This window comes from Microtus oregoni, unplaced genomic scaffold (assembly GCF_018167655.1).
Source record: "Microtus oregoni isolate MIOR12 unplaced genomic scaffold, Mior012 000018F_ref0000195, whole genome shotgun sequence".
NCBI lineage: Eukaryota > Metazoa > Chordata > Mammalia > Rodentia > Cricetidae > Microtus > Microtus oregoni.
In genome coordinates this window covers 33,217,425-33,243,458 of record NW_024543077.1, presented here as the reverse complement: position 1 = coordinate 33,243,458, position 26,034 = coordinate 33,217,425, and the positions used below count along the sequence as shown (strand labels likewise).

The 26,034-nt window shown below is 47.0% G+C and overlaps 1 protein-coding gene across 5 annotated transcripts in view; it reads right to left on the bottom strand.

Annotated features, from left to right (window-relative positions):
* The window catches only part of Myo1b (myosin IB), a 151,696-nt gene that overhangs the window by 45,097 nt on the left and 80,565 nt on the right, over nucleotides 1-26,034 (bottom strand). For all 5 annotated transcript variants that reach the window (XM_041668131.1, XM_041668133.1, XM_041668134.1 and 2 more), the window contains 7 exons: nucleotides 24,492-24,596; nucleotides 20,710-20,756; nucleotides 15,979-16,042; nucleotides 4,249-4,347; nucleotides 2,460-2,563; nucleotides 934-1,081; nucleotides 547-665 (listed from right to left, as the gene is read on the bottom strand). In XM_041668131.1, coding sequence (XP_041524065.1) covers nucleotides 547-665; nucleotides 934-1,081; nucleotides 2,460-2,563; nucleotides 4,249-4,347; nucleotides 15,979-16,042; nucleotides 20,710-20,756; nucleotides 24,492-24,596 — 686 coding nt within the window. The remainder of the gene's footprint in view (nucleotides 1-546; nucleotides 666-933; nucleotides 1,082-2,459; nucleotides 2,564-4,248; nucleotides 4,348-15,978; nucleotides 16,043-20,709; nucleotides 20,757-24,491; nucleotides 24,597-26,034) is intronic.

Below are 26,034 nucleotides of genomic sequence, written 5' to 3'. Positions count from 1 at the left end.
AAACCGTCAGCAATTCCGTAGCCTCGAGTTCAAAGCAGGTCCAGACAGGTCCCATGCCCTGGCTTCAATGCAACCATCTGGGTCTGGACTGGCGAGTGCTCCGCCAACTGCCCTTCTGCTCTGTTTCCCCTAGGCTCTGCTCTTGACAGCCAGTCAGAGGGACCCTTTGAGACACGAGGAGGATCATAGATCGTACCCATCTCTGCAGGATGCTCTCTCTGTGCGGTTCCCAGATCACTTTCAATCATAAGCATCATCTTCCTTCCTGTCCCTATGGACATCGATCTTCCTCATCCCGTTCTATCTCTCTCTGTCACTGTACTCAGCAACTGCTGCTCGCTAGATTACTTACGGCATCTACTGACCATTACCCTATTCTCCAACACCCCCCTAATCTGTTTAGTTTTCCTTAGTGTTGCCAATGCCTAGAACGGTATGTGGAATATAGCCTGACCATGAGGTAACTAACTGTCTGCAAAATAACATATGCCATAAAAGTATCATCACGTAAGGAACCTTTTCCTCTGCATGTTACAATTCACCCACCTGAGCCACGTTCAAGGTGGTCGAAACTTTCTCCTGCTTTGCTTCGACGGTCCGGAAACTAAAGGCTCTTTCTAGAACCAACTGATCGATGCTGGTCAGTTCGCAGATTTCTTTTAACTCTGTTGGGGAGCAGAAGAAGACGGGCACAAACAGTGAGGTACCCGTGGTCACTATCAAGCCCTCGGCTGTTCTTTCTACATCACGCTCGGCACGTAAACAGGTACGAACTAGAGAAGGGCAAACATCATTGCCACGGGGGGTTTCGGTTTAGTTTCGCTAGTAAATTCTTTCAAACTGATGGGAAGCCCAAGGTTGGCTTTCTAGACTAGAGACTGGGCAGCAGTTCAAAGCAGGAGCCCCGAGTCAGGGGATCCCCCACTGACTGACCGTTTTTATCTTTGATTTTGCTCTCATCCAGGCCATTCACTCGAGACTCGGGCTTGAACTCGATGTTCCCCAGCTTCAGGACGGCGGCCACGACCTCCAGGACCGACTCGGTTTCGTGGTCCGTGAAGCCCACGATCTGCATGGCGTTCTGAGGAGAGAGAGGGGCACCTGTTTGCCTTCTGCAGCTGTGTGTCTGTGGGTGTTTGCTTGTTTTCAACATATAATGAAACCTAATAAATTCTGCTACTACAGATTTACTTCTGGGGTAAAAAAAAAAAAAAATTAAAACACAAAACAATTATCTTGCTCCGTGGTTCCAGACTGTGACTTCAGAGCCTTCCAGGCACACTTAATGGCAGAGTTGTGTACACAAGAGGAGGCTGGGAGTTGAGCCTCAGCCCCCCCCCCCCCCCCCCCGTTTCAAATCAACCAGCTGGTTTCCATACATGTCATCTTTTTTTTTTTTTTCCACACAGGGATTCTGATTCTAGAAATAAAGCCAAACAAGATGTCTCTACAGCCGTCAACAACAGAAACAGCCCTTGCTTATTTCACAGATGAGAAGAACCCTGGCCTGCAAAGGTGAAGAACCCCGGAGGGTCCCAGGGACACTCACTCATTCACAAATGTGCACCGAGTGCCAAGCATGTGCCAGGCAGAGTGGTTACAGAGCTGGCCTTGGATGCAAGTCTTAAAACAAAAATCACGTCCGGACTATGGCTTCCATATGCCGGTGTGTATACAGCTCTACAAATGGCTTTCGTCCTGACACCAGCTGGTACTACTCTCCTCCGTACGTGTGGCACTAGTTTATACAGCGGTGAGAGTTATGGACACTTTGGGTTATGGAAATCTCCAAACGTATACACAAGTAGCAGGAATGAGGAAAACACCCCGCATCCCCTCCATTCTGCCTCAACATTAACGGGTGCCAATCTGGCTTCGTCTGTCCCAGCCCCGCTCCTCCCCGCAGCCTCAGCTGTCCCACTGCGAAGTAGAGCCCAGGGACCATGATGTCAGAGAGTGTATGCCACATAAAGCCAGAAAAGAGAGGATTGCGCAGAAGTCAGCTTCTTTTCTAGAATGAGGAACTCGAACTCTTCTGACACGTAAATCCCCCGAAAAACAGGATTTTCTGCCTGAAAACACTTTGGACTTAAGAGGACCCAAGGGCAGTTTTCATATTTGTGAAATTAGCTTTGGCTATAAAAACACATGGAATTTCAACACACACCGAGAGTCAAGTCCCAGAACAAAAGATGCAGGCTCCTTTTCACCAATGGTAAAACAGCACGCTCTAGTGAACATGGCCTTCACAACCTGGGGTGATTAGTGAGCGGGTGCAAACCCGCATGAATGAAAACGCAATGAATTCTCTAACCTGGGGGATGCACAATGAACGCGTCTAACCCGGGGGGGGGGGGGGGGCGGGATAAACGACAATGCAGAGAAAACTGAACTGGCAGCGGTTCTGGCTAAGCAACGGGGCTGCCCATTCTCAAGCACGGAGAAGGCACTCCTCTTACCCTGACAGTTCTGAAATTAGCAGCATCATCCACACCGTTAACTTTGGCGGAGTCCAGGCTCAGGTAGTTGTATCTGCTGAAATCCCGCTCCAGCTTCAGCTTCTCTGTGGAGTCAGGCACGCAAAGCGATACGTTAGGTCAGGAAATGTATTTCAAATGACTGACCATATGGACAGAGATCAATAGCAGTGATTCTCCCAAGCCCACTTTTGTTACTGCTGAGCATTTATTATTGCATGGAAAATATTGGGATGGAGGATAGCTAAACACAAGGGGGTGGAAAACGTCCTTCATATAACTTGGGCTCACATGAATCATTATGATATACCCCATAAAGTGGTGTGACTGGCTACAGACTGACCATCCGGTGATTCTTTGGAAGATTGCTACCAACAATCGGGCGCACTCATTAGATCAGTAAATTCCAAGTCTAGACATCAGAACACTCTTCCTAGCTGTTCCTTTCCGCGCTTCCGCTAGTATATGCCGAGTGGGTAACTCAGTGTGTTTTAGGGTGCATGTGCCGACTGTTTGTTGCTGTTGCTTGTTTTTGCTTGTTTCTGGAGACAGGGTTTCTCTGTGTAGCTTTGGAGCCTGTCCTGGCATTCGCTCTGTAGACCAGGCTGGCCTGGAACTCACAGAGATCCGCCTGCCTCTGCCTCCCGAGCGCTGGGATTAAAGGCGTGCGCCACCACTGCCTAGCACAACTGTTGACTATTCCATGGTGATGAGGGTTAATTTTCATTGTCAACTGAATTTAGATCGCCTCAGAACCTCTCGGTGTTCTGAGAGAGGTTTAACAGAGTGAGAATAGACTGGATAATATGTGGGTGGAGGCATCCATGGGGCCCAGAGCGAGCCTCAGGAACGCCAGCATTCACCTCACGGTGCTGCTGGTCTGCCCAGATGTGAGCAGTCATACGGTCAACTGGTACAAGTGCCAACACGGTTACCACCACTGCCATCCCTGTGTTCCTCGGACCCTGAGCCAAATCACCTTCCCGCTCTTACACGGCTTCTTCCTAAGTATTCAGTCACAGAAAGAAGAAAAGTAACGGACAGAGCGTGCCTCTCTGAGTGTGAGCGGTTTTCCATAGCTCTTCTTGCTTTAACTGTTTGATGGCGTAGCCAGCAGCAATTAATAATTTCCTTGTGAACTTATGTTAATGCCACAAAAATCTCTGAAGGTCAGATGGTTAACTCTTGTATGGCCTCAAATATCTTCCCTAGGACTTTAAAAATTATTACACGTATCCATTTTCTCTGTACACTTGTGAAGGCATGTATGGTAAGTACATGCATTTGTAGCATCGTGGCAAGGGGGTAGAGTCAGGACAGCTTGTGAGAGCTGGTTCTCTCTTTAAACCATGTTAAGTCCAGGAGGCAGAACTCAGGTTAGCAGACTTGAACGCAAGTGCCTTTACCATTGAGACATCTTGCCCACCCCGTTCCCCATGGTTTTTAAAATCCTCACTCAGAAAACTCTTCCATAATCGTAGGCCTTTATCACACATTGCCAATTTTCTTCCCATAAGTGTTATGGTCCTCTGTTTCACTTTTAAATGTGTGAGCGGTCCTTCCCTGTCCAGAAGGCTCCCCTAACACGCCTGAGGTGTATGACTTGGTCCCTGGTGAGATGCGGACATAAGACAGAGATGCTGGGCTGCGGCAGGAGAAAACAGAAGATGCAACGAGAATGCCGACAGGGAAAACATACGGGAACGTGTGGCGTAGAGAAGGCTTCAGGAATCGCTGCGACAATAAAAAGCAAATAGAGACGCGGACTTACGGAGCAGTTCCTCAGAGGCTCCAGAGAGCAGCTGATAGAAGACGTGGAAGTTTCTTTCGCCTCTTGGCTGCTTAACGACACGAGATTTCTCTAAGAGATCTAACAGGAAAAAAAAAAAGAAAGAAGAAAATTAAATTGCATAAAATCCGTTTTGCCTTCAACTATGACTAATTCTTGCTTCCTCTTTCGTTACTTTATACTACTAAAATAAAACAATAAAAGAAGTTATATTTTAAGGGCTTCCTCGAAACAGAAGCACAACTCGACTAAAATCACCAACATAGGCAGTTATTCCCAACAGACCCGTTCAGGATAATAGCTCTTAACACTAGTATCCTATTAGGCGTTTGATGGTCACATTAAAGTTTCAAAAATATAACGTCGCAAATGTAAGCACCGAAAAGCATCCTTTCATACTCCACATCTTAATTATGAAGTGAACAGACAAACTGCCGGGCCCTGGGTGTGAGTGTTTCTTGAACAGTGTCTTGTTTCAGTGGGTCTCACTGCACAGCTGAGCACACGGGCAAGGCTATCTGGGGAAGCCAGATTTGAAATCAGACCACCCGACAACACGCGTCTTCCGGGCTCCACGTATGCCCTTTGCCTTTCGGCAGAATTAGAGCGGGTTCTCTAGATCACCAAAGTTTGAGGATCTTGTGTCACCTGGCCCTATTCATTCACTGGCTCCAGACACTTTTCCCTCTCTTAAACGCACGGTCTCGTCAATTTTTCACACTCAGCAATGACAAACTAACAAACCAGAAAGGAGGCAGTTCTCCTCCTGCCTAGAATCCCACTAACCCCTCACCAGAGACACAGAAACCCAGCCAAGCTCTGCTGGCAAAAGCTAATTTTAAGACGTATCCTTATAAACGCACGCTTTTAGCTACACAACACCGTAGCGATGACATTCTAAGCCATCGGTTCTCTTTACTGATGTTCCCGACACACTTAGTCCTAAACACATTGAAACCCAGATGCTATTGAACTGGGTGTGAAGTCAAAGGGAGAGCACCGTGAAGGTTCCCGAGGGAACGCTCACTGATCTTCTTCATTTGTGTTTGTGGCATCTGCAAGGGCGTTTGAGGATGCAGGGAGGGAAGAATTTAACACTGCAGAGCCACAGTGAACGGGGACCTAGAAGGCTCTAAATACATCTGGTTGCTTCTAAGAACAAAGAGATGAAGCCGGGAGGTGGTGGCGCATGCTTTTAATCCCAGCACTTGTGAGGCAGAGGCAGGAGGATCTCTGTGAGTTTGAGGCCAGCCTGGTCTACAAGAGCTAGTTCCAGGACAGGCTCCAAAAGCTACACAGAGAAACCCTGTTTCAAAAAACAAAACAAAGAGAACAAAGAGATGGGAGGCAAAACCTATCTATTCCAGATTAGTTTATGTTCGTCTCCAGCTGTCACAAGACTTGGGTGACCGCAAGGTCTCCCCAAACTGTGGTAAAGCAAAAAGTAGGGGTAAAAAGTGAGAAGCACAGATCAATACAACTCAGGGGTAAAGACAGCGGATAATATTCGCCATCTGTAAAGAAATGGAATTTATGGGCTGGAGAGATGGCTCAGAGGTTAAAAGAACTGACTGCTGTTCTGGAGGTCCTGAGTTCAATTCCCAGCCACCACATGATGATTCACACCCATCTGTAATGAGATCTGGTGCTCAGAACACTATAGACATAATAAATACATTAAAAAAAAAGAAATTTCAGGCAATTAACATATATCCACGAGTGCAGAAAAATAAATAACTAAAAAGACAGTATGGTTCTATTTCTCAAGTGGTCAAGCTTCTGAGAGATCCTGGCAGAAGTTAGTGTGCAATTCTGGGAACAAAGAAGCCAGGGACAGATTCCTCACAGAGAAGCTAATCCTCAAAGAAGTCCCCACGCCTTGAAGAAAGTAACTGACTACAGGAGGAACACAAACAAGGGCCATATTCTGCTTTGTTCATTCACACACAGATTCCTGCAGCGGAATCACCGCCCACTCGGCACCGGGAACAATTCAGCAATCAGCAAACAGGAAGGCTTTCTTTCTCTGGTCAGTGACCGACCGCGCCACACACACCAATACAACAACAGCCTTTCCAGGTGAGATGAGACACGGACAGCTGGGGAATGACTCAGAGGACAGAGCACGTGCCAAGCACATATGTGGGTCAGAGTTCGGATACCCGGAGGGCAAGGAAAACCAAGATGTGGCAGTGCATGTCCGGTGAGATCGAAGGAGCGAGGAGAATCCCCAAAATCTCAGGAGTTAACTGCCTGGTACTCCAGCAATGACTATGATGCCCTGCCTCAGACAAAGGAGAGGACCAACTCCGGAAATCTGACCTCCGCACAAGCACCATGGCACACGCGTGCATGTGAGCACAAGCACACACACACACACACACACACACACACACACACACACACACACTTCTAGACAGAGACCACAAGCTGCTCATGACTGAGAGGGTGAGGAAGGCAGAGTAAGTGAAGAACCCAGGTTTTACAGATCCCTAAGAGCTTGGCCACACCCTGGACACACTGGACACCTCCCAAGCCTGCTCTTCTCACCCAGCAGTAACAGTGGCACCGCTGTTACAGAGACGAACGTTCTCGGCAGCATGGACACGTTCTCTCCTACACATCGAGACACAAAATAAGACCTTCAGAAAGCACGTGACTCATGGGCTGCACTGTGTGGCTGCCATGGGCTACTGAGCCGGGCATTCGGCCGCTTTGAAAATGTTGATGACAGACAGTGTAGAAACAGCGGCGGCTGTCAGGCTCAGCGACGGCTGTGGGATCCATCGCCGTTAGCGCCAGCGAGTTAAAGGCCAGCAATGTGACAAAGAACGCGGACCCACAAATGTACTTATATGGTCGGAAGTGATCGCCGTATTCAAACGAGACTCTCGGTGCGTGTGTTTAAAAGGAGAGGCACAAAAGGGAAACCGAGGCAGAACTTCACCTTCCTTTCCCCCTGGGAGCCTACGCAGCCCTGAGTGCTGGCCCTGAGGTTGACTCTGTCACCTCCACCCCGAAGACAAGAAAAGGAGGCTCATGCCGCACTGGTCGGAGTGTGAACCCGGAGCTTTGGTTGCTAAAGCTCATACTTAGGCTCTGTCGTTGTTGGGGGAGGGGAAGCGCAAAACTCTTAAACATTTGGGAAATGATGGACTTTATACGAAATCCATGAATTCACTAAGCAACTGTCTCACAAAATGAGGCAGCTTTTATTACGAAGCCGTTGAAGGTTTTTACTACTCACAAGGCTTACTCTATTACCCTGGAGCCTGTTTCGGGTTCTTTACAACTTTTCACTTAAGTCATAAGCTTCCAGGTAGAAAAGGAATTAGAGGAGATGCCTGCCCCCAGATAATTCACGCATCCTTGAAGCCACTCCCTGTTCGGTGGTTTTGCTAAATGTGCATGTACCAACATAATCAAACAGCATGAGATCATACCAAATAATTACTCAAAGCAGAGAATATAAGCTCCATTCACTGGAGGGACTTCTCACCTGACCATGTTCATTTACTTAAATGCTCCCTGAATGAAGGAGAAACAGAACTCAGCACGGTTCTTCTCCACCAGGGGAGCGCCTGCAGCATGGGCCGGGCCTCTGCTAGGGAGATTTCGAGGACTTAATGCCAGATCCCTGGTACAGCAGCATCCGTGAGAATGTCCAGAACCCCCAATGCAACCGCATCTCAAGATGTAAAGATCGCCATAAATTCAGATTAGAGAGAGATAAACTTATTAAGCCATACGGGAATAGGGAAAAAGGAAGACTGGGCCAGAACTTGCCCTCCTACCTAGCAGGCCATCACCCACGAAGGACCGACAGAAGGACCTGTTCTGCGCTTCAGGGGCTATCTGCTTCTGACATTTTAGCAGCTAAAATTTATATGATGCACAGGTACCCACTCATCTGGGAGACCACCTTCCCTGAGCACACCATCAGAGGAACACCCGTGACTGCACTCACTGAAAACGAAAGCTTTTGAAAGCAGGCGAAAGAATGAAAATGAGTAAAAAGAATAGAAGGGGTGGGAAGAAGAACTCTCATTACCCTGGGGCATAATAAAAGGATTACAAGCCTAGAAACAAAAAAGTGTCTTTGTTTTATACACAATCTCTCTCCCAGGAAAAGCAGGGCCCCTGAACGAAAAAGCAGGAGCTGTGGGCACTGCCCTCAGCGGCCCCATCTCCAACCGTCCTCGGTGGTCCCCCCATCTCCAACCGTCCTCGGTGGCCCTTCATCTCCAGTTGTCCTAGGTGTCCCCCCATCTCCAACTGTCCCTGTGTCCCTCCCATCTCCAACCGTCCTCGGTGGCCCTTCATCTCCAGTTGTCCTAGGTGTCCCCCCATCTCCAACTGTCCCTGTGTCCCTCCCATCTCCAACCGTCCTAGGTGGCCCCCCCATCTCCAACCGTCCTCGGTGGCCCCCCATCTCCAACTGTTCTTGTTGGTCCCCATCTCCAATTGTCCTAGGTGTCCCCCCATCTCCAACTGCCCTCCATGTCCCCCCATCTCCAATTGCCCTCAGTGGCCCCCATCTCCAACTGTCCCCAGTGGTCCCCCATCTCCAACTGTCCCTGGTGGTCCCTTATCTTTACTGAAGTGTTTGCTGTCCCTCCCTTCCGGTCACTGTCCAGATGGACAGGAGGGAACATGAAGGTTTTATTTATAACTGTCCATCCAAGCCAGTGGATGTTTAGAAGTTAAGGAAAAAATTAATATCTCATCAGTGGTTGCTACTACAGTTAGCTCAGAAAAGAATATCAAAGAAGAAAACAAACAAGAAAAAAGAAAACAAGGATAAGGGCGTGTTCAAGCTCTTGAAGAGGCCTATGAAGACGCATCTTTGTCTCAGTTCCCCAGCGAGGACGGGATAACGCTGCAAGCCCATGCATTAATGAAAATGCTGACTGCTCCTGAGACTCCACGACTTCCCTCCAACTACCCAATCACCAGGAAATACTGAGCAGAACTCAGTATTTTTACTGGAAAATCCTAAATATGAACATGGGTTTACTTATCTTTTAGGGGTCAGATTTTAAATCAATACCATCCTTTTAAAGATGCTGGAATACCGGAGGCTCACGTAAGGGTTGGTAGGCATAGCCGAATGCTCGTAATTATAGCCAAGAAGGCTTCCAGTAGCTATGCTGGCCAGCTTGGTGTCTGATTGAGAGACACTGTCTCAATGGATAAGGAGGAAGAACAATTGAGGACGATTACTGAGATCAACTTTAGGTCTCCACACACCCAGACACACACACACACACACACACACACACACACACACACACACACACACGTGTCCACCACATACACACATAGAGAAAAAAAAAATCAAAATGCGCACAAAGCCCAGCCCTAGTTTTACAAATAAGATGACATGCTCTCCTAACTTGTTACTGATTAGTGGTCCCAAAGAAGGCAGATTAGAAGCAGACACTATTGACTGGTAGGCAGATATTAACCAGCTCCCAAGAATGGATTGACTCATCGATAGCAGTGCTTCTCAACCTGTGGGTCGTGACCCCTTTGACAAACCTCTATCTCCAAAAATATTTACATTACAATTCAGAACAGCAGCAACAAAAATAATTTTATGGTCGGGGGTCACCACCACGTGAGGACCTGCATCCAAGGGTCAGGGCCTTAGGAAGGTTAAGAACCGCTGACCTACAGGGTTCTCCAAATCCATCTCATGCATACGCTTGTCAAGAAACAAATTAAGATCAGTTTCCTCGAGGATGAATTAGATGAGGCAGTTTCTCAATGGTTTGCCATTGATGAAATCAAAGATATGATATAAAAGAACAAAGCTATAAATCTCACACAATGTAAAAAAAAAAAAAACCATGTTCCATGTGTTACCAATATACAGCATAGAGGCTAAACAATACACCCCAAGGGAGACAACACACAAAAGCAGGAAGCAACCACGCCATAAATTCTATAGAAATGTAAGAGAAAAGCAATCAAGAGCCTTCTGAGAAGGGCCGGTTCATTTCCTGTCCTTCATGTCTCTGCAGGGGATGTCCCCAACGAAACTTCCTAGATCTTCATCGGTCCTCCCCAGGAATGGAGGGACAATTGCACGGTAAGGCCTAGGGTTGAGGTGCATGGACGCGGACTGGGTCCTTCTGGGCTCTGCTTACCACATACACAATGACCTTGCTCTTCAGTCCAGCGAGATAGTTGGGGCGATGGCCATGGGGAGAAATCATGAACACTTAGTGCCATCGTTGGCTCCCTGACTTCTAACAGCCAGGGGGCTACTAGCACACCTATGTGTTCAGGTGACAAACCCAAAGCCACTCTCTTCGACCTCAGCTTTATCTCTAACAGAGTCTTCTCTTTTCCAGTTGGCCTCCCACGTCTGGACTGCCTATATGGGAGAAAGTACTCTAGATCTCAGTAGCTTGAAGCATTGAGTAGCTCTGTCTGGTCTGAACCCAGCAAGGCTGATGGTCCTGGGCTTGCTCCTGGCTCTCTGAGTGACATCTGATAGAAACATATCAGGCAGCCCATTTCATGACCCTCTTCTGTACCAAACAGATGTTTGTGCACACTGTCGCGAAGAGAGACTCCTGAGAAAGCAAAGGCAAACTCCACTACGCAGCCAGTCCAAGTCTGGCTAGGCCCCCGCCCCCCCGCCTTGACAATTGTTCCACAGACTGAACAAATCTCACGGTCAAGTCCTGAGTCAAAGACGATGGGACAATCCAAAGGTGAGACACAGAAAGAGAATTTGGTGGGGCCATTCCTGAAAAATCTATCCAACTGAGGCTGTTAAAATAAAACTGCTGGGCCGTGAGGTGGCCCAGGGGGAAAAGGTGTAAGACACCATGTCTAGAAACCTGAGCTCCATCCCCAGGACATGCAGAGTGCATCTCCCCCATGCTGCCTGCCGGGTGAGCACGGAAAACAGTGAAAAAAAAGAGCTGGAATTTGGCTTGGTGGTAGAGTGCATAAGAAGAAGGCCCTACCTTCAATCCCCAGAAACCCAAAAATAAGGCATATAGATAAAATTACCCACTAAATCTGGAGTTTTGCTTATTAAAATTTTCAAACGCATAAAATTATGTATGATATTCAGTGTGTATGTGTGTGGTATATGCGTGTATGTTTGTGTAGTATATGTGTATACGTGGGGTATGTGTGTATGTGGTTATGTGTATGTGCAATGTATGTGTATATGGGGTGCGTGTTTATGGGGGGTCGTATGTGTTGTGTGTATGCGTGTGTAGGGTGTATGTGCATGTGTAGTATGTATGCATACGTGGGGTGTATATGTGTGTGAGAGAAAGCTGTCAGATTTATTCAGTTGCTGGTTACTCAGCAATAGACAGGTTGTCTCTGCACTACAGAATTTGTATTTGGTGAAAGGCCATACAGACAATAAACGAGTCGGCATTTAATAGTGGGAAATAGACATTTATTGAGGGTTTACTATGTGCCAGGCACTTTATGGAGCTATAAATACAGAACTGACCCTGGTCCAGCCTGACACACGCTTGATTATTCCCACTGCAAAGATGAAGTCAGGGAGGGCCAGAGAACTTCAGTAACTTGCTGTCTCTTGTATAGACATCGGTGATCGCATGAGAAACCAGTGGGTTGTGCGCATGAAGCAGAAGCCCCAAATGCTGAAACACGACATCCAGGGTGCGTTTCTGTGACACCCAGCGGGGGTGAGGGCAGCCAGAATTTTCACCTTGGTTTACACTTTAGACTTGAAATCAGAACCTATTTCCAGAGCAGATTCCTCTCCGTGCTGGTCTCTGAGCAGATTTAGATCATGTTTTACCACGGTCTAAATTGCTTCCAAGCATCACAGATTTGAGAAGATGCCTGGGAGTATTATAAAAGAAGCAGAAAACTAGTTTCTCAAAGGTTCCAGTTCAGAACACTACGACACAGAAATCTTCGGCCACAAGCACCCGATTAGTAAGCAAGCAGCAAGCCGTAGCCAACTAGAGACGCCACTCCAGGTCAGTGGGACGTCTGCACTCACTCCCGTGTCTCATCTTCTCTATTAAAGGAAGCCTCTGCCACCTCCCATTTTAATTACACGGCCTTCTTAAGGACACTGCCCTCGGGCCTCTAGAACTCTCAAGTGTGCTCCAGACTGTATCCCACCCCTCTTTAGGAGGGGGGAGATGAGTTGGAGGCCTTTGTTCTCCACTTCCCGGATGTACAACCGTCTAGAGGGTGCCTGAACCACTCAGGGTGATCATTTGAGCCATTGACAAGTTGGGCTTTTCCGAGTGGCTGCTGGGAAAGGAAGCAACGCATCTCTTCTGCAAGACAAAGCAAAGCCCTTGCTCTTCTCCAGCCCGCAAGACGCTAACGCGTCAGGGTCTGGCAAGAACCCCGGCGATTCACTCACTGCTTTACATGCACCAAAGCCAGCCTGGCAGCTCCCAGGGCCCGCATGAGTCAGCCCTGCCTGTATGGGGTGAAATTTCCTGTCCCACCACTAATGTGTGCTTTCCCTCTCTACAGCAAGGGATATTCTTAACCACCGGGGTGTTCCCGCTTACGAGTTTCGATGTAATTTTTTTTTTTTTTTGTGGGAACAAACTGTAACCAAGACCATATGAAACTCATTCACACAGGCATATTAGTCTTAACGGACACCAAGTGTTTGGTATTTATTTTCCATGGATACTGTAAGAATCTTCTGATTCTTAGGTCAGGAAGAAACTTATGTTTAGAACTTGAACTTAAATGATAATCCAAAGTTATCTTCTCATGCTGATAATGAAGTAACTAACTCCTAATTATCTTCACAGAATCCTCAGGAACACTATAGATTAAACCATTCCAGAATGTTCAGCTGCAAGTTCCGCAGTGAAAGGACAAGTCCAATGCTACCATCGGTGCAATGCCCAGCTACTGTAATAAGTGGCATTAATGATGCAATAACTAGCATTAATTCGCCTTATAAAAAGAAAGCACTAGGGAGCTGGAGAGATGGCTCAGCGGTTAAGAGCATCGCCTGCTCTTCCAAAGGTCCTGAGTTCAATTCCCAGCAACCACATGGTGGCTCACAACCATCTGTAATGAGGTCTGGTGTCCTCTTCTGGCCTGCAGGCATGCATACAGACAGAATATTGTATACATAATAAATAAATAAGTTTATTTAAAAAAAAGAAAGCACTAAGGATTTATGAATAGTTTGCCGAATTAAAATGAATTGCTTCTGAGAATGGTGGCCTTAAACTTGAGCCACCCCCTTCCTGAGACAGTTCTCATTAGCTGCTATACCCTGCAAGGGGTCTGCCTAGGCAGTCTGGCAGGGGCCATCATCATCTGCTTCTGGCTGGAGGAGATGCATGCTGCACGAGTACTTCCGCTGCCATACTCAGCCTATAAAATCATATAATCGAAATGGGAGTATCCTATACAATTTCTTCTCACATTAGAACTTCCCCTTCAAGCTACTTCCCTCACAACGCCACATTCCTACAAGCACACAGCGCCATCGCCATGCGCAGCACAGCACAGTATACAGTGAGGCAGACCAAAAGGAAAATCACCTTACGTACTGCAAAAATGCTGAAGCGGAAGAACCAGAGTCCATCCACCCACTCCCGTTATTTCAAAGATGAGGAAATGCTAGTCCTATCTATGAACGAAGATGAGGATTTCGTTTTAAAGTTCAGCGACTCGTTCAGCTACTACTGGGCTCTATGGCATGTGCCTGTAATATCACTGGGGAGATGATGTGGGATTCCCCTCTGTATGCTGTGAACACCATTGGTTAATAAAGGAACTGCCTTGGCCTGTTGGTAGGGCAGAACAGAGCTAGGCGGGGAAAACTAAACTGAATGCTGGGAGGAAGAAGGTGGAGTCGGAGAGAAGCCACAGAGCTGCCACTGGAGATAGATGTGCTGAAACTTTGCTGGTAGGCCACGACCTCATGGTGATGCACAGATGAATGGAGATGGGTTAAATTAAGATGTAAGAGTTAGCCAATAAGAAGCTAGAGCTAATGGGCCAAGCAGTGCTTTAAATAATACAGTTCGGTTCTGGGTGACCAGGATGAACAAGCAGCCTCCCAACATCAGGGAGACAAAGAAATGAAAAATTCTGGGATGTGCTAGCCAGTGGTCGAGCCAGACGTATGAGCTCCAGGTTCAGTGAGAAATTTCGTCTCAGAATACAGGGTAGAGAGTGAATGAGGAAGACAATGGCACCCATCTCTGACCTCCACACAGTCGCGGACATCCATAAGTATATGTGTGTGTTCCCATTCTCATCCCTCGTGCCCCCACCCCCAACACACGCCATGAGTTCCGCTACACGGTATGCACAAATCACTCCTAACACCAACTTCTGCACAGCATCGGGGAGCTCACCCCCGCTCCCCGGCAGCTTGAGGGTTCTTGGCTACCCATCTCCTCTCCACTTTAGGTCTTAGGTCACTTAAAGAGGATGGCTGGTGAGGCGGCTTGGTGGCTAAGAATGCCCAACGCTCTTCTGGAGGACATGAGATAGTCTCCCGGCGCCTATGTGAGGATTACACAGCCACTGGAACTCTGGCTGCAGGAGAGCCGACGCCCTCTTCCGGCCTCTCCCAGTATCTGCACCCCCATAGATAGACAGACGCCATTACTCTAACAAGCCAATGACGGTGTTCTGGGCACTTTAGACAGCCCTGTCATTTCCGTGTCTAGTGCAGACTAGTTATTTTCACTCTCCCAATCTCTATAGGCAACTAGTCTGGTCACGTGACCCTAAAACCCAGAACGTTCAAGGATAGTAAGATAACGGCCGGGGTTACATAAACCCCTGCATTACAATTCATTTCCAAATAAATGAAACGTGAAATCAAAGGAGAAAGAAACATCAGGGGAGTTCCTGGCTCCCTGGCTGGGAGGCCAAGAAGGCACACAAAGCCAGCCATGCTGGTGGGACTCACGGCTAGTCTACAAGCCCTAGACCCTGAGCTACGCGTAGCCTGGACCTCACTCCACAGTGGGAAGGAGGTTAATGCGTCCATGTTTTACCAACAGCTGGATTACAGTTCCATTATCTAGAAAGCCTAAAAAAAGAGGTCACGGTTCTCAAAATAACATTCAAGATAAAGGCCTACTCATGGTACAGGAGAAAAGCTTCCTTTAAAAAGCTACTAATTTAAATCCATTATTTCTATTTTAGGGCTAAGGTAAAGTTCAGTGTGCCTGCCCAGTGTGTATGAGGCCCTAGGCTCTATCTTAGCGCCACAAAATTAATTAATAAATTCCCTCGGTTTTATTTTTAGTCACGAAATATATTTTTGTTAGACTGGCTTAAAGGCCCGTGAGGAATAAAGTACAAATACTTCAGCAGATTTCTGAACAGTTTACCAAAGGTAACAATAAATGAATTTATAACACTTAGCCAGGTATAAGGATACACGCGTTTTTGAGGCCTGTTTGGATTAGACAGTACAATTCTCTCTCAAAAAAATCAAAACCAAACAATATATATATATATGTGTGTGTGTGTATGTTTATGTATATATATGCATGCATAAGTACACATATACATATATATTTTTACATTATATTGTAAAGCAATCTGGAATGCCATGGTTAACAATTCTTATTAAAGCAAACGCTCTTCTTCCCCTTTCTCCAATCGAAGTATTTAGATTAGTCCACCACTTACAAACGCCTGTTTTATCATTCTCAAGCGACTGATAAAAGAGTCAAGTAAAATACTTACAGTTACTTATCACGCCTCCCAGCGGGTCACCTTTAAAGTCAAATTCAATATCCATATATTTGCCCTGTCAAAGAGAGACTCCGTCAGTGCATCCCAAAACAGCCCGCGTGCTTCAGAAGGGAGCATCCTAACTCATTTTCAGTCCTTTGTATGGATGTAATTAAGAAAAGCAGCTCATTTACCCATAAGGCAAAACAGCCTCCATGAATAATTCACACTGCAAAGCCACCACCTAGAACCCGTCTAGCCTGTAGCTAAATTAACAACAGATCTCTGTACACATGCACGTACGAGGGCACGCGTGCGCGCGCACACACACACACACACACACACACACACACACGCACGCACACGGGGGGGGGGGGAGTCCTTTCCATCATGTGACCTTTCCATTTCAGATAATTTCCAAACTTCCTAAAGGGGAGACAGTCTCAGATCAAGACTGAAAACAAGGGCACTAGTCTTGGCAGGAAAACTGACTGATAAATTATTTCATTTTATTTTATAGGCAGAATGTGTCTGAAGTCATTGTTACAAACTTCGCATTAGGCAGCGGGTGAAACGCAATCCCTCCCCCAGATTTCCAACTGTTCAAATCAAAACACAATGATGCGGGCCACAAGCTCAGAGCGAAAGACTACGTATCCCATTGAGAGGCGTTTGCCATAGATTGTACAGAGCCCGGGGTCACCTTACACTCCACGGGCAGTATCATAAGACACATGGCGTTAAATCTCGTAGATTTTTAGAAGCAGCCTCCAATGGTCTTGACGAAGAGTTACCAGGAAGAGCAGAATAGCAGTGGCATCTGCTTTGTGCTTAGAAAAGAGTATGTGTATTTAATAAGGAATTCTTTTGCTTTGTTGCATGTCCTGCTTCAATCACAATCAGATAGATACTATGTACAGAATTTTCCCTAAGAATTATATTTATTTTCAAAATGTGACAGGAAGAGAGAAAAGACTGCATGGCACTCGGTCAACAATGCAACTGGTGCCATTTTCTTAGCTTATGGACGCTCCCTCACCAGCTCCTCTCCCACTGCCATCTACCCTTTGAAATCGTCACTTAGGCCCCGAGCGAATGTCTCCAAATCATTTCTTCTACGTTGAGAAAGGCGAGCGAGAAACCAGACACAGTCCCTGCTGGGAAGGAGCTCACAGCCTGGTAAGCAGGACACAGTGGTGGAGAGACAAGCCTACCACAGCTCATGGACGCAGACAGCTATGCCAGGGGTGAGGACGGGAGCAGAAGAAGTGAGTTCAAGGCAAACGCCAAGTCTGCTGGGAGGTGGGGGAGCAGGAGGAGGAGAAGGAGCAGGCATAAGAACCAAGAACCAGCTGTTAGGGACAGTGAGGCGGGGCTTCAGGCTGGAGACCAAAGTCAGGTTAGCGTGACTTTTTGACATTCTCCTGACATGAGCCATTGTTACTGAAGGCTCCTAAAGAAGGCAGGATCAGATTTGCCACTTTACAAGATCACCTGACCAGCATGCAACGGGCTGGAAAGGAGGACGCCGGATGCCGTAGCGATCAAGGGATCTGGGCATCGGCTGGCTACACCAATTGGGAGAAAACCGTTGAGCGCTTCCGGCAGAAGAAGCGAAACAGGACCACAGCTATTCAGAGTCGCAGGGACAGTCCTGGGCTTGACAGAGAGAACCTCCAGAATGGTGGGGACAGAGGAGACAAGGCAGCAGGAGATGAGGGAAGAAAAGCAGAGAGGGAGCGAAGGATCGGCCTTGCAGGTGATAACTTTGACAGGAGTCCCTGGACGAAGGGGCAACAGGATCCAGAGAGTGGGTGGAAGGAAGGGTAAGCGAGACAGGAGCTGGACACCTTCCAAGGTCCCAGTGTCACCCCCGGAATGGGACATGTTCCCTACGGTTTGCTGTTTGAACACTTGGTCCCAGCTGGTGGGGCTGCTTGGGGAGGTTGTGGAAGCACCTGGACCTGGGGACCACTGAATGGACAGCATAGTGTCAGGACCTGCCTCAGCACCCATGATGGATGCTTCTCCTCAAACTATAAGCCAAAATAAATCCTTCCTAGGCTGGCTTTTTAAAGTACTTGAACAGACGACCAAAAAGCAATTATTACAGGTGAGTTTGAGGCCAGCCTGGTCTATAAAGAGAGTTCCAGGACAGCCAGGGCTGTGACACAGAGAAACCCTGTCTCAAAAAAATGAATGAGAGATTGGGCAAAAGCAAAAGTACTCTGCCCTCCAGTGCCTAGTTATCAGTCTACACACGGTAGATGCTTATTTGCTGCTTAAGGAAGAACACTAATCAACAAAGCCCTAAAACACTGTCTCATTCTAATAAATAAATAAATAAATAAAAAATAAAAGTCCCATATGCCAAACTAGAAATACTGGGGCCTACAGGACACACTGTGAGGGCTGTCCTTGAACACATTTTTACAAGTTTTAGCTATGACCAATGTGTCTTAACTACAGCATAGCAGATTCTATCAGATTTCTCAGTGAAGCGATCAACAAATTCATTCTAGATTAACCAAACAGAGCCAAGGGTTCTGTCCAGCAACACCACAATTCCACGAGATGGCACGGAATCCAACTATGAAATGACACCATGCGTCTGGGTGTTTTATTAATCAATTCATAAACCACAAACAGAGGAATTACTAGAAGCTGGGCACGAAATGATCTAGCCTATAATCAAGTGTTAATCCCATATCCTAATACCCAAGTTATAAGAGGATTTCTCTGAAGCTATTTAATAAGCTAAACAGCCCGCCAAGCCATTTGCAGGATCTTAAATACCACTGCAATAAAAAAAAATATATTAAGAAACACCTGACCTTCTAAGCAATTCAGTTTCCTGTCTTTGCATTGCCATGACCACGCATTTGTAAATATGTTTAAAAGTGCATGTGAACACAATTGGCGAACAAAACTAAGTTTCTATCACATAACGAAGCCTGATCATTGTAATTACTTCACTTCAGACTCTATTTCTGCAATGAGATTATCCAGGTGACCACACAAGAAAAGGCCTGCATCAAACTGGTTATGAGACTGTAACGGGCTAATCCGATGGAAAAACTCACAGCCCTGGGTTTGGGAATCTTATTTAGCCTTCTACTTCCTAAGTTACTTCTGTCTGAGACCATTTCTTTCTTTAAGCTCCGGACAACCTGTCTATGGAGAAGGCCAGCAGGGATCTAAGATGGGAGCAAGGGAGAACTCCTGATAGAGAGGCATCAAAGATTACCAAAACTGATCCTACTGGTACAAGCAATGAGGGGAGAAGATGGCTCAGAAAATGAATGATCTTTTTTTCTTTTCTTTTTTGGCTAAACAACAGAAGAAGAAAAAAAGGAACAATATCAAAGTACCATCATGGAGCTAGGCCAAATGGTACAGATGTTTAATCCCACCTACTCAGAAGGCTTTGGGCCAGGCAGTGGTGGTGTATGCCTTTAGTCCCAGCAACCGGGAGGCAGAGGCAGGCGGATCTCTGTGAGTTCGAGACCAGCCTGGTCTGCAAGAGCTAGTTCCAGGACAGGCTCTAAAGCTACAGAGAAACCCTGTCTCAAAAAACCAACCAACCAACCAACCAAACAAACAAAACAGAAGGCTTTGGTAAAAACCAGAGAGCTCAACGCTTACCTGAGCTACTAAATGAGTTCAAGACCAACCTGAGTAACTTAACAAGGTCCTGTAACCCAAAAGGAACAGAGACAAGAGAAAGGGAGGAAAGCGGAGGAAAAGAGGGGTACCAGAGTGTATATGGCTTGGCATTCACAAAGCCCCCTGCATTGCAATGAGCAGACATAACACTGTGACACTCAACACATTTGCTCCCAAGGCGGTGTCAATGTCTTGGTGAAGAACAAAGGCCCAGGGGAGCTCAAGAACCAAGTCCCCCAACAAGCAGGCACAAGCTGGATGGTTACAGGACAGAAGAAGGGAAGAGCAGTTGAGGGTTGGCCTTGATTAGAAGCAATGTTTCAGGCTCAATCATGACAAGACATTAGTTAACTCTGGTTCTCAGTATCCAGATCTCCCAGCCCCTCGTACTTATCAGTCCTAGTGATTTTACCTTCGGGGGGGGGGGGGGGGGGGGTTAAAAAAACACATCTTGTCCTTTCTGAGGCCAACAATAGGAGAAGAGGGCAACATATATACAAAAGACACTCACTTGAGCTATCTATTTTTTTTTTAACTGAATTTCTGGTTCTTTTTGTTATTTTGGTTGGTTGGTTATTTGGCTGGTTGGTTTTTCCAAGACAGGGTTTCTCTGTGCAACAGCCCTGGCTGTCCTGAAACTCACTCTGTAGACCAGGTTGGCCTCGAACTCACGGAGACCTGCCTAACTCTGCCTCCCGAGTGCTGGGATGAACGGCGTGCACCACCACTGTCCGGCTGAGTTTCTGATTCTTAATTATGACTTCTAAAGGCCAAGCTCCAGATGAGAAAGAAATGATTCTAAATAGTCTTATTTAAACTCACGGAATTTTATGATTGAAGATGAGGAGAAAACATGATAAAAATAGCTTGTCATTCCAAGAAAAACTGAAAGAATTTCAGAAAGCAACATAAATAAGCAAACAACACAGAGCTCTTATTGACCTTCCAGTGGGTCCCGACTGAGGGTGGCCCTCTTCTGACCTTAAAAATGTGAATATTAAATATTAAACATCTGCCTGTTTAAACACACATGGGTTAAACATTAGTGTTAGCACTTAAACTTCTATAAATACTTACAAATCGGGACGAGTTGTCGTTCCTCACAGTCTTGGCGTTTCCAAAGGCTGGTGAGAAAGAAACAGATGCATCAAGAAAGCTGACAGAAAAACAAATAATTCCAAGCAGAAACACAAAGCAGCCGTAGTACTGGACAGGAATAACTCTGGCAAACACAGCTCACGGTGACGGCACTTCTGCCCACGGTTACCAAACACACGTATCCAGTAGCGATTTTAGTGAGCCGCTAAAACTTCCGTCAGTTATTAGAAACACACTTGGAACAGGTGACAGCCCTGAATCTCGGGACTGTTTCGAGCATTACTCTAAACGTGATCTTGCCTAATTCAACATCTTTTAACTCCTGCAGATGAGCTGCTAATGAGTGGGAGACAGGTAAGGTTTCTACTCCTCCACCAAAACTGTCGGTAAGGCTATTTCAGAAATCTTCCATTATTGTATGCTTGATGGAAGTGGGTGAGGTTTGTAGATCACAAGAGGCAGGCAAAACTTAAACTCTCTCACTTTGAAACAAAGCTACTTATATAATCGTGATTACGTAAGTCCAATACAGCAAGAGCTGTATACCGAGAGTCCAAACGGAGTCATTTAAAATAAGACACAAGCAATACATAATTTATTAGTCTATGCCCAACAGGCAGACCTCCATGGAATCTAGAAAATAAAGGAAACGGATGTGACCCACAAAGCACAGCCCAAGTCTCTGTCGGTCTTAGCTGCTTCAAGACGACATCTGCCCTGGGACTCCCTTGGAAAGGAGAGGGAGCACTCCAGGGTGAGTCTGTCCAGGCACAGAACATTCAACCCTGTCGACAGTCTAACACAGGTGATAGCATAGTTATGGGGCAAACGGACTGCTCCACCAAGCCCACGCACAGATACTGACTGACAAACCATCCTGGGACGATGAAAACAGAGAACAGAGGGGCGTAGATACAAGTCCCATGCACATCCCTGTGGGTGTGCTGCAGGCAGCAGTGCGCCTCAAACCCGGGGGTGAACCCACATCCCGGAAGAGACACAGAATCTTGCATTTCCATCCAACCCTGCCCTGAAGCTGTTTCAGGAATCTGGGAGCCACCTTTGAAACTAGTTAGGAAATATTCACGAGGACATGGCTAAATGAAACCACCCTCTTGAATACGAGGCTAGGTATTGCATTTCTGGAAGCCTCCATGACTTTGTTAAGTGGAGGAGAAGATTAGGGTTAACTGTCACAGAACACAAGCACTTCGGAGGGGGTCTCGTCCTGAAAGCAGCACGTTGGAGAGAGGGGGCATTCTTAGGGAACACAATGAGGGTCAGCAGCTAAACCCAATGTTGAACCCACTGTTTTGTGTCTTTAAAAAACATTTATTTGTCTGTTTGTTTATTGTGAATGGCATGTGGGGGGTCAAAGACCAACTTAAGGGAGTTGATTCTCTCCTTCTACCAAATGAATGCTGGGAATTGAAGTCAGGACGTGAGGCTTAGGGGCAAGTGCCTTCACCCACTGAGCCATTTCAAAACTCATCCCGTTTTGTGCTTTTTGCTTAAAAACACATTAATGGCTGGGTGTGGTGGTGGAAGCATTTAATCCCACCACTTGGAGGGAGATCTCTGTAAACTGAAGGCCAGCCTGGTCCACATAGGGAATCCCAGGCCAGCCAGACCCTGTTTCAAACACCATATATATAGTCGGCTCAAGATGGGTGAAGACGAGATTGACAAAGTCAACAGAGAAGGTTCCTTATGTTGAGAAGCTTGGGCTGAGTATGGTTTGAAAAGTTCCTGACACCAATTTCTCCCTTCGGAGGAAGACAGGATGACTGATACCTAGGACCCCGAGAGGAGAAACCTTGCCAACACTCAAAGAAGGAAGCATGCTGGGGTGGGGGTGGAGGGGGCGGGATCCGATTCTCTTCACATTCTGCCAACCAAAAGCTTCCCTGAAGGCAACCTTGATGACAGGGGACACGTGACCTGGCCCCCATTAAACCATGACATCCCCCACGCTTTGGTGGGCTTCGTCTTTGGTATCGTGTAGGCCTCCCGAGTTAACTACTTAGGCCAGGTCCAAAGCCCAGCTCAAGATGCCGACACATAAAGGTCAGTGTGCTGTGGCTTGAAGGTCAGGGGCAAGCGAAGGACTGCTCCAGAAGATGCGCCCAGAGTCCCATCTGCAAGCCATAAACCATCTTCTCATCATGAGAAGCCTGAGTTGCACATTATCAAACACAACCCTAAACACTCGAGTCTTTTACAGGGAGCCTGGTAATCAGAAACAAGCGCTCCGTTCTAGAACACCCGAGACACATTCCACAGCTGCTCTGCGTGTGTGTGTGTGTGTGTGTGTGTGTGTGTGTGTGTGTGTGTGAGTTCCTTGTTGGAAACGTTCATTTACAGTAGCGGCAAAGCATTCCCAGAAAAGATAAGAACACCCACGGTGGACATTTCTTCCACATCCTGCGCTGCAGCCTAGCTGCAAATACCCACCACATAAAACAGCTCTAGAAAAAGATGCAAGGAAAGCCACCCCTTTCCACCACGGCATTCCTAAAACAAGCATGCCAGAAATACAGCTCACGCAGGGGCAGGAAGCAAAGAAAGCCCAAGTCTCAGACTGGAAAAAGAAAGAGATGCCACTTCTTATGAACCCTGCCGGGCAAGGAACGGAACGGAGTAGAGATCGAAGCGTTAACGGCTTCCTGAGCTTCGTGTCTTTCCTGTCTTGCCAGCCAGGCCAGCAGGCATGGCGTCTCCTCTGAAAAATGAGTTTCCGAGTAATGCTCACGGTTCAAGACCGTCTCCAGGAGGAAAGGAGGGGCTGAGCCAGAGCAGAAAAGACAACAGGGAGGGGTTCTGACCCTCCATGCCAAGAGCTGCCAGCCCTACCAACCCCCAGACAGCTCCACGTTCGTCCACCCCCAATCTTGTCCTGTGCTCTGAGCAAAGGGTTGAGCCAAACTGTTCCTCTAGCCCAGATTCTAAAAGGATGCTTTTGACGTTGTCGGGGGACAGGTGCCAATGTTTGGACCCAAACTGTTCCTCTAGCCCGGATTCTAAAAGGATGCTTTTGACTTTGGGGGGGGGGGCGACAGGTGCCAATGTTTGGAGACATTTTCAACCCTAATAAGTACAAGGTGCAACTGGCACCTGCCAAGGAGAGGTCATAAAAGTACAAGGCAGGCCTTGTGCTCATAGCAAAGACAAGCTCAGCACAACAGTGCCTAGGCACAATGGGTGTGTGTGTGTGTGTGTGTGTATGTATATAAATATACACACATATGGGTATATTTATATGTGTATGTATTATATATGTGTATGTGTATATATCTGTATGTATATACATATACCAGAGAGCTAAGAACAGAGCTTGGGAGATGCCTCTACAGCCAGGTTTGGGCTTTCTGCAGCCTTTGGCTTTCCCTGGAAACAAAAATAACCGGTCAAAGGCATTATGATGAATGACAAAATATCACTGCACCATTAACGGTGAGTACCAGCCCATTTCTGAAAAGCAAATCAAAGGGCGTTAAATGAAGACTGAATGGCAAGAAGGATTTCTATGCGAGAAAGCTCCTTTTCCGTGGGGTAGCTATGCCCTCTGTTAAGTACTTAAAGTCAAGCATCGCCAGGGTGGGGCTTACTTCCTCCAGAGCGTGGCCAGGACTGTGTCCTCTTCCCTCCCTGACTTCACTAGGCAGCTGAAGTATCCTGAACACAGTTGGCTGTTTGAGTCGCAACAAACACTTGCGCAACCCTTCTGAAACGCAACAAGCACACACTCATGCAACCCTTACCTTCCAGGACAGGGTTGGACTGCAGAAGCTGCTCCTTGACTTCATTCACTTCGGCTCCTTTGCCGCACACGGCCGCCACATAGGACATAACCAGCTTGCTGGCCTCTGTGGAGGGAGACAGACCTGTTGTTACTCAGTCACAAAGAGACTCTGAATCCCATGGGAAGAGAGGACTCACTAGGATCCCACGGGTCTTTGCTTCTGGGTGGAAACCGTGTTTCAGGCATATCTATCTACAGCTGTGGATTTTCAGCTGGCATACCATCGATTCAGTTAAGACAGGGCTTGCCCTGGAAGTTTACCTCTGAGCTGTTAAAATGAAGGCTAAGTTACATGGTCAACAAAAGTCCCTGCAGGAGAATCATACTATACATTATCAAAGTGATTAAGCATATACAACTATAGTTTGTACATGATGCAAGGCAAAAAAACAAAACTTGCTCAGCCTTTGCCAAACATATCTCTGAAGTTTAAAAGAACGGCTTCTCTTCAAAAACAGTTTCTGAGGCAAATTGGTTTGTTCACAGTTGGGCCAGACTGATTAATCTTCAATACCAAAAGAGAGCAGCGAATGGGGGATTCACAGTCTGCCAGGGCAGAGTCACTGCTGTAGGCTTTACCAGTAAAAACAAAGGGCAGGCTGCTGAGGAACCCACCGCAGAGAGCAGACCACTCCTAGCTCATGTGGGGACAGGGACAGGCGCTGTGTTGTTTGCTTAATCCTTCCTGCCAGTCAATGACCCTTCCCTCAACAATCTTCCACACCGAACCACTTCAATCCAAAGGACACCAGCATGTGCTCAAAGAGAAGGTGATCCCAGGTCCACCGTGGGGGGCGGGGGGACAGGAAAGCAAGTGTCCTCATTGAGGGGCTTCTCAGAGCCTTTCCGAGGCGCCTGGATACTGTGTCTACAGCACTGCATTTCCTTTAAGTTTCTCAGCCATTGAGTCTGTTTCCTGTCCACATGTCTGGTTCCAAGGATCCACAGTCAACATCTAGGAAATTCTCAACCAAGTGCCATCAGAACAAAACAGCATGGTCCGGGCAATCAGGGAGAACGGAACCAATCTTAATGTCCAGCACATTCTCAAATCCTTATTTAGTGCCACTGTCTAGGAGGAGGAAGAAGGCCTTCTCTTATATATGAAGATGCCACTGCACAGGGACGAAATAAGGCTATCCTGGCATGACTGTTTCTCGTGGGATTCCATCCTCTCTCCCCACAGGGGAAACAATGGATGAACGCGCCCAACAAGCATTTTGCACACGCTGGCTGTCATGTACATGTAGACTCCTGAAGGACATGCTAGTGTCAACTAAGACGGATGTGGAAAACAGCAAGAATCGACATAGTTCCTAAGACAACTCCTTTGAGAACCCGGGTACTCGCTCAGCAACTAGCAACAAAGCTCGGTCTAGTTTTCTTCCGGGTAACCTAAAAGGATCCTTACAAGTTCTCTAGCAGTCTGTGATGATCCCATCCGCTGCTACCCTCTCCCTTTAGCAGCCAGAAAGGAGAATCTTTTTATCTTTGCAAGATCA